Genomic DNA, 9,316 nt, shown 5'->3' with positions numbered 1-9,316 from the left:
ACCTAGCGGTTAAGAGCGTTGGTTCTAAACTCAAAGGTCGCTGGTTTGAATCCCTGAGCAGACAAGGTGAAAATCTGCTAATGTGCCCTTGAGCAAGACACTCAACCCTAATTGCTCCTGTAAGTCGCTCTGGATAAGAGCTTCTATTAAATTACTAAAATAGGAAAGACAGGATATTATATATAATTCTAATCATACTACATATGAATTACTTATTTTACACGTAGGAAGATGAGATATGTAGACTTACTGTATGCTACACAGACATTGAGATTGTTCTGGATGGACTGTGTTGGTGAAACGGTAACTGTGTAGATTGTGACCAAACAGACACCTTGAGCAGTCCTCCGCTGTCCCCTAGTGGGGAAAGTATCACTTTCCACTATGAATCAACAAAAAAATGCCTATTGAGTTTGCGCAATCTAAATGTATGTTTGTTGTGAATACATTCTGAAATCAATACAGAATAAACACCCAGCTAATCAAAAGACCAAGTCCATATTAATGCAAGAACAGCTCAAATAAGCATAGTCCATCATTACGACAGTCCATCATTACTTTAAGACAGGAAGGTCCAGAGTACAGCTTTTCATTAATATGGGCTTGGTCTTTTACCAAATAGGGCTATCTTCTGTATACCAACCCTACCTTGTCACAACACAACTGATTGGCTCGAACGCATTATCAAGGCACACCTGTTAATTGAAATGCATTCCAGATGACTACCTCATGAAGCTGGTTGAGAGAATGCCAAGAGTCTGCAAAGCTGTCAAGGCAAAGGGTGACTACTTTGAAGAATCTCAAATATAAAATATAATTTGATTTATTTAACACTTTTTTGGTTACTACATGATTCCATGTGTTATTTCATAGTTTTGATGTCTTCACTATTATTCTACAATGTAGAAAATAGTAAAAATAAAGAAAATCCCTGGAATGAGTAGGTGTGTCCAAACTATTGACTGGTACTGTATATAATTGATTGACACCTTGATAAAAGTGAAGAGTCAGGCCACGTGGATTTCGTACAACAAAGAAAGGTATGTCGTCAAAGCTGTAGGCATCTTTATAAAAATAATTTTTATAAACTGCTCCTTAAGAGTTGTTGTGCTATTTTGTATTTTTGAGAATATATTACATGGTGTAAAGTAATATTAATGTGGGTATGATGTGTGAAAACGCTGACTCACCACAAATCTTTAGTTGCTGCACATGCACACACGTGAGCCGACAGGAAACTGTAACTATGGAGTAATGTGTTGAAGAAATGGAATAAGTGGAGGTAAAAGCAGTGTCATTCAGTCAAAGCCAGCAAATTGTTAAAATGTACTTTACAATTTTAGGAAAAGTCATTATCTATCAAACAAATCTACCTCCTGCCAAATCCTCAGAATTGTATGTGCATGTGCTGTGAGATGGGCTGGGGATGAGGTCACGAAGTTACCCATCTTCAGTTCATTGAAAGTTTACGGCAGTGTTAACTTACATTAGTTAATGTTTCAATATGCAGACCACTCAGCAAGGCTTGGCCTGTCGTGGCTCTGTCCTTTCCAGTAGTGTCTGCTAGAGAGAACTGGGATGGTTTGAGGCTCTGTGTCTCCACTGTGGTTATAGGTAGCCTAAACCTTAATTATAAGGTTATTGTAGAAGGTCAACTATATTTAAACCACCCTATATTATACAGTGCATTCGTAAAGTATTCACACCTCTTCCCTTTTCCCACATTTTGTTACGTTACAGCCTTATTCTAAAATATATATATATTTTTTAAATGACCTCATGAATCTACACACAACATCCCATAAAAACAAAGCAAAAACTGGTTGTTGGAAAAGTTTTCACATTTATTAAAAATTTAAAACAGAAATACCTTATTTACATAAGGTATTCAGACCCTTTGCTATGAGACTCCATTGATCATCCGTGAGATGTTTCTATAACTTGACTGGAGTCCATATGTGGTAAATTTAATTGATTGGACATGATTTGGAAAGGCACAGACCTGTCTATATAAGGTCCCACAGTTGACTGTGCATGTCAGAGCAAAAACCAAACCATGAGGTCAAAGGAATTGTGCATAGAGTTCCGAGATCAGATTGTGTCGAGACACAGATCTGGGGAAAGGTGCCCGTACCCAAACATTTCTGCAGCATTGAAGGTCCCCAAGAACACAGTTGCCTCCATCATTCTTAAATTGAAGAAGTTTGGAACCACCAAGACTTCCTAGAGCTGGCCGCCCGGCCAAACTGAGCAATCGGGGAAGAAGGGTCTTAGTCAGGGAGGTGACCAAGAAACCGATAGTGACTCTGACAGAGCTAAAGAGTTCCTCTGTGGAGATGGGAGAACCTTCCAGAAGGACAACCATCTCTGCAGCACTCCACCAATCAGGCCTTTATGGTAGAGTGGCCAGACGGAAGCCACTCCTCAATAAAAGGCAAATGACGACTCCTTTGAAGTTTGCCGAAAAGGCACCTAAAGGACTCTCAGATCATGAGAAGATTCTCTGGTCTGATGAAACCAAGAGTGAAATCTTTGGCCTGAATGCCAAGAGTCACGTCTGGAGGAAACCTGGCACCATCCCTACAGTGAAGCATGGTGGTGGCAGCATCATGATGTGGGGATGTTTTTCAGCAGCAGGGACTGGGAAACTAGTCAGGATCGAAGGAAAGATGAACAGAGCAAAGTACAAAGAGATCCTTGATGAAAACCTGCTCCAGAGCACTCAGGTCCTCAGACTGTAGCGATCGAACATCTCCGGAGAGACCTGAAAATAGCTGTGCAGCAACGCACCACATCCAAACTGACAGAGCTTAAGAGGATCTGCAGAGAAGAATGGGAGAAACTCCACAAATATAGGTGTGCCAAGCTTGTAGCGTCATACCCAAGAAGACTCGAGGCTGTAATCACTGCCAAAGGTGTCACGATCGTTATACTGAATGGATCAAGGCGCAGCGTGCGTAGAGTTCCACATAATTTTAATAAATGAAAATCACCAACACAAATACAGACAGAAACGAACCTTGAAGCAAATGCAATGCTAACAGGCACTACACAAAAACAAGATCCAACAAAGCACAATGAGGAAATGGCTGCCTAAATATGATCCCCAATCAGAGACAACGATAAACAGCTGCCTCTGATTGGGAACCATACCAGTCCAACATAGATATATATATTCACCTAGATAACCCACCCTAGTCACACCCCGACCTAACCAACATAGAGAATAAAAAGCTCTCTATGGTCAGGGTGTGACAGAAGGTGCTTCAACAAAGTACTGTATAAAGGGTCTGAATACTTATGTAAATGTGATATTTCAGTCGTTTTTTTATTTACTTTTTTGCAAAAATGTCTAAAACCTGTTTTTGCTTTGTCATTATGGGGTATTGTGTGTAGATTGATGAGAAAAACATAACAATTGAATCAATTTTAGAATAAGGCTGTAACGTAACAAAAATTTTAAAAAGTCAAGGGGTCTGAATACTTTCCCAATGCACTGTAGTTGGTTGGTTTGAGGCCAATCAAAGTAATAACACTTACAGTTGAAGTCGGAAGTTTACTTACACCTTAGCCAAATACATTTAAACTCCATTTTTCACAATTCCTGACATTTAATCGTCATAAAAAATCAGTGTCTTAGGTCAGTTAGGATCATCACTTTATTTTAAGAACGTGAAATGTCAGAATAGTAGTAGGGATAATGATTTATTTCAGCTTTTAATTCTTTCATCACATTCCCAGTGGGTCAGAAGTTTACATACACTCAATTAGTATTTGCTAGTATTGCCTTTAAATTGTTTGACTTGGGTCAAACATTTTGGGTAGCCTTCCACAAGCTTCCCACAATAAGTTGGGTGAATTTTGGCCCATCACTCCTGACAGAGCTGGTGTAACTGAGTCAGGTTTGTAGGCCTCCTTGCTTGCACACGCTTTTTCAGTTTTGCCTTCAAATTTTCAACAGGATTGAGGTCAGGGCTTTGTGATGGCCACTCCAATACCTTGACTTTGTTGTTCTTAAGCCATTTTGCCACAACTTTGGAAGTATGCTTGGGGTCAATGTCCATTTGGAAGACACATTTGCGACCAAGCTTTAACTTCCTTTAACTTCCTTTCTCCAAAAAGTACGATCTTTGTCCCCATGTGCAGTTGCAAACCATACTCTGGCTTTTTTATGGCGGTTTTGGAGCAGTGGCTTCTTCCTTGCTGAGAGGCCTTTCAGGTTATGTAGATATAGGACTCCTTTTACTGTGGATATAGATACTTTTGTACCTGTTTCCTCCAGCATCTTCTCATGGTCCTTTGCTGTTGTTCTGAGATTGATTTGCACTTTTCGCACCAACTTACGTTAATCTCTAGGAGACAGAACGCGTCTCCTTCCTGAGCGGTATGACGGCTGCGTGGTCCCATGGTGTTTATACTCGTGTACTATTGTTTGTACAGACGAATGTTGTACCTTCAGGCGTTTGGAAATTGCTCCCAAGGATGAACCACACATGTGGAAGTCTACAATTGTTTTTATGAGGTCTTGGCTGATTTCTTTTGATTTTCCCATGATGTCAAGCAAAGAGGCACTGAGTTTGAAGGTAGGCCTTGAAATACATCCACAGGTACACCTCCAATTGACTCAAATCATGTCAATTAGCCTATCAGAAAGCCATTACATAATTTTCTGAAATTTTCCAAGCTGTTTAAAGGCACAGTCAACTTAGTGTATGTAAACTTCTGACCCACTGGAATTGTGATACAGTGAATTATAAGTGAAATAATCTGTCTGTAAACAATTGTTGGAAAAATTACTTGTGTCATGCACAAGGTAGATGTCCTAACCTACTTGCCAAAACTATAGTTTGTCAAGAAGAAATTTGTGGAGTTGTTGAAAAACGAGTTTTAATGACTCCATCCTAAGTGTATGTAAACTTCCGACTTCAACTGTAGATTTTCTAGTGATATTGTATCATTAAAGACAGTATAATAGGATTCTATCTTTCTAAATATATTAACTTTCTCGCTTTTGAGTTAAGTCAATCCTAGGACCTCAAACTTGTTAATGGTCAAATGAAACCAAATAGTAATCAGTGATGAAAAACATCTAATTGTGTGGCTACATTGTTGACTTGATACCAGAACTGAAAAGGTCTTTTTTTTAAGGCCTGTTTATATAATTATATTACCGTAGGCTTCTCTTGCTTTTCATTACCTGGTAAAACAATATTATATCAATAACACGCAAGCTGTTCAGCAAGGCTTGCTCTGTCGTGGCTCTGAATTGAGATGGTTTGAGGCCCTGCAGTGTCTCCACGGCTAAGTTAGCTAAACCTCAGACAGGTTTACACTTAACATGTATCATGGAAGACTATAGTAGGATTGTATCAAATCACTATTTGTTTAAAACCCCTATAACAGGACTGTCTTTGACTTGGTATAATTTGGGCTTCTTGTTTTATTCTTGTACAGATATCCTTCCCATGAGTTTGGGAGGTAGCCTAGAGGTTAGAGAAATGGACCTAAAACCAGAGGGTTGCTGGTTTGAATCTCGAGTTGGGTGCTAAAAAGTGTTCTGAATTGGTAACTGGCTGCTTGTTTCAGGTGAACTGTTGTGCTTGTGAGCAAGGCACTTATACCCTGACAACATTTGACGTAAAAAGGGCTTTGTAAATACAATTTAATTCAAATGGTGCATATGAACTAGCCAACTAGTGCACTAGTATGCCTCATTTAATCAGGGGTCACCAGCCTTTGACAATTTTGATTTGTTTTGGAATCGACAGGATCTTTTCAAGCAAGATGTAATCCAGCCGAACAAACATGGATCTTGGATACTCTCATCCAATTTTGTCCCATTCAATTGAACTTCCTTGTTGGGTTGATATGGGAAGCTCAGCTTCTTGGATAACCCCATGATTGAGATTTGGGTCCAAGACACCTACCCCTACGTTCTTGTACTCAAATAATCAAGAAAAAAACTAAATGTGAATACAAATACAGTTGTTATAAACCATTTATTGTCTTGTCACCGCTCAATGTGTTGAAGGTATGTAAGAAGATGAACCTTGAGTAGACCAATGTACACCTTGCCCTCAGATGGTTGATATAGGCCTACCTGCAGTCTCTTCAACAAAGCTGGATATACTGTATCATTATACCATTTTAAACAGATATTACGATAGTTATTGGTCTCGGTTTATATTTAAAACAGCCTTGAGTGCATTAAACTGCATTGACATGATTCCAACAATGAGAGAATTCGTTTGACAATGTATTATTACAAGGGGTTCAGTACACTACAGAACCCCTGTGAGTAGAAGCATAGTATTTAGTCAAGCAGCGCCCCATGGTGGCCATCGTGAGAAATATGCGCTCCTTTCACTTTCGGTTTTCTCGAAATGCCTAGTGACGACCTTTATTTTGAACGAACGACTACACTAGATAGATAGGTAAGTTTAGGTTCGAATTACACAATTTTTAGGAAAAGGAACAACACAAGACGTTCTGTAAAATGCAAAACTTGCGTCAGTATCTTTGCTATGTGTTTTCTTAGAGGAAAAATGGGTGGAAAACGAGTGGGAAACTTTGACAGGGATTAAAACAACATTGCCAAACAAATAACATTGATTAGGAGAACTTCTTCGTTAACTGACATATCCATAAACAGTTCATTTAATGTAAGAATATATTGCGTTCAATGAAATATTTCGTACTGTCTAAATGCTTACTTTCAGTAACTTTCAGTTTTTCACCTTACATGGCCTTTATTTGCATGACCTGGTCTTTATCTCCATTACTTGCATGATGTGGTTTCAACTTCGGTCACGTTGCTCATCTCTGTCTCCAGTGTTGACAGAATTTCACAATGGAGGGTATAGTCGTGGAGGTTCTTGGCGTCCCCAATATCCTTGCCTCTGATAGAATGGTTGACAAGCTCACTATACACTTCCTGCGACCACGGAACGGGGGAGGAGAGGTGCAGAGAGTGCTGTTTCCATCTGATAGCCCGGGACAGGCCTTTGTCATATTTGAGGAACCAGAAGGTAGGCGGTCTACTGTAACTGATGGCAGGGTAACTTACATATATTCCGTGGCTGAACTAGACATGAAGGGGATCAGGGACAAAAATGGATGCAATGAATATATGTCACAATATTAGTATGTGTTAAAGTAGGCTACTCTTTCCCCCTGAATTTATTGATACATAAAACCACCACAAATACTTGATAATTTCTTAAACCTACCCTCTCTTTTGCAGTGGCTGCCCATGTCTCGCGGTTGACCCATGTGTTGAAGGTGGACCAACAACAATTTTGTATCAAAGTCAGAATAGTTGACAGGCCTGAGGTAGGGAAAAGCCCCCGTCCCTTGTATTACATATCATATTGTCATATTGTTCAAGTGTAATTAAATCCTAATGTTTATCTTGTTTTGTTTTATTTGTGTGTGTATCACAGGTGGACATGCCAGTCAAGGCAACTCTGGATGTGAGTATGTTCCCCAATGACAGAGAGGTGCGGCGACTCCTAGACATCCATGGCTTTAAGGTGAACGAGCTTCAACATGGTCAGCTGCTTGTCCAGGGCTCCTTTCTGAAGCTCAGAGCAGTGAAGGCCCAACTGCAGCAGCTCCTACACCAAGACAACCAGCCCCAATACAACCCTTCCACACCCAGCCTCAGTGGCCATGCCTCTGGGACCTACAAAGCCTCCACCAGGATGCACCACATCAATGGCACCGCAATGCATGCTGGTAACATGAGTCCTATGTATGCTGGGAGCAGGAGTCCTATTTCAGTCAATGGAGAGCAGTTTGCACATGTCCTACAGTCTTCTTCCCCTACCAACTATTCACGGGACTCAGGGTCACCTTGTAGCCTCTCCAGCCCCCGGAGTGGCAACCCATCTCCCAGTCTTCTGGCACCAGGGTATGGAGCCAACGTGACCCACAGGAGGAACACATCTCCCAGCAGGTCTCGCAGTGTGGTCTCCTTCCTAATGGACGCAGATGTGCTCCGATATGCCCAGTGCTTCAGGAAAAAGGACATTGATACAATTCTTGGAAGCAACAACATTCAAATGAATGTGCAGCCTAGTGAATGTTCCGATATCAGTTCTGTTAGCCTCGAGGGGAAGAACCCAAAGAGTACTATGGAAAAGCTGCAAGACTATCTCACTACACTCAACTCAACACTACGCACCCAAGAAATCCAACTGGGAACAATCGATCACAACGGGCAGGTTAGAATTAGTAAACTGATTCAGAAGTATAATAGTGTTTATCCTACTGTCCTCGTCAATCAGGTCGGAGATATTCTCCGCCTTGTAGGGCCTTCCAGGGACAGTTATGACATGATGCAGATTCTCTTGGGAAAACCCCTAGAACTTCCACCAGCCGGGCGAACAGGGAGGGCACTGGACAGGGGCTCAAGGGAAAGGAGAAGCTGTTCTCTATCGAGTCTGCCCAAAAGGAAGGATGCCCCCATCCCATGGGATCGTGACCCTGTCCCTGTGTTTGCTGCTGTACCAGATGACTCCCCCTCAAAGTACCAGGGTGACTCTGGGCATGGAAGGACTGTACAGAGGGCTGGAAGCCCAGTACCCTATACATCCACCCCCAGTCACAGGGGAAGAAGTCACTCTGATTCACAGGAGAAAGTAAAGGAGCAGAGAGTAACACAGAGGGACGTCTCGAGGCGAGAAAGGGAGGATGATGTGGTAGGGCCCTCTGCTGGAGCTCAGATGCCAGTGACGAAAAAGAAGTCATTACTTCCCAAAATTCCTACAAACAAAGCAGGTTGGAAGGATGTGCTATCTGGGAAGAAATATAAAAAGCCATAACAAGTCACTAGTTTAGATTCTGACACCTATAATACAATTGGCTTTAGCTGTTTATTTCTTGAATATGTTATATGTCATGTGGGGCAAAATGTTCAGTACAATATGGCTTAGGCAAATTGATTATGACAGATTCTAATATGTTCTTTCTTATGGTCTGATTTTAAACTATTATTGTAAATAAATGTGGTTGATTTTCTTTATATTTATTGAGGGTTCAAGAGTATGACAAATGTATTATATTTGTAAATCTTTTTTGTTGCTGTGATATTTGTTGTTATTTTCATTGTGTTTGAGACTAAATCACTATCGAAAGGTTTTGTACAAAATATGCAAATGAAAATGCAATTCGTTTCTGGAGTAGACTTTCAATGTAGCCTAATGATTAATCATAATCTATCTGTGTTGATTATTTGGAACAATTTGCCTATTCTGGGATGATCTCATTCAATCACTTGTGGAAACTGTCATGGAATGTGTTCATTTAAATTCTT

At 40.6% G+C, this 9,316-nt stretch overlaps 1 protein-coding gene across 2 annotated transcripts in view; it reads left to right on the top strand.

Moving 5' to 3' along the window:
* Positions 1–6,356: 6,356 nt before the first annotated feature.
* The window catches only part of LOC139559409 (uncharacterized), a 2,988-nt gene continuing 28 nt past the window's right edge, over positions 6,357–9,316 (top strand). Inside the window, exons 1-4 of one of the 2 annotated variants that reach the window (XM_071375415.1) lie at positions 6,357–6,434; positions 6,833–7,028; positions 7,244–7,332; positions 7,443–9,316. The exon at positions 7,443–9,316 is cut by the window's right edge and continues 28 nt beyond it. In XM_071375415.1, coding sequence (XP_071231516.1) covers positions 6,851–7,028; positions 7,244–7,332; positions 7,443–8,825 — 1,650 coding nt within the window. In that variant the 5' untranslated portion in view covers positions 6,357–6,434; positions 6,833–6,850 and the 3' untranslated portion in view covers positions 8,826–9,316. The other variant, XM_071375416.1, reaches the window with a different exon arrangement.

This window comes from Salvelinus alpinus, chromosome 29 (assembly GCF_045679555.1).
Source record: "Salvelinus alpinus chromosome 29, SLU_Salpinus.1, whole genome shotgun sequence".
Classification (NCBI taxonomy): domain Eukaryota; kingdom Metazoa; phylum Chordata; class Actinopteri; order Salmoniformes; family Salmonidae; genus Salvelinus; species Salvelinus alpinus.
Note: the sequence above shows the minus strand (reverse complement) of the source record. Positions and strands in the feature narration are given on the sequence as shown.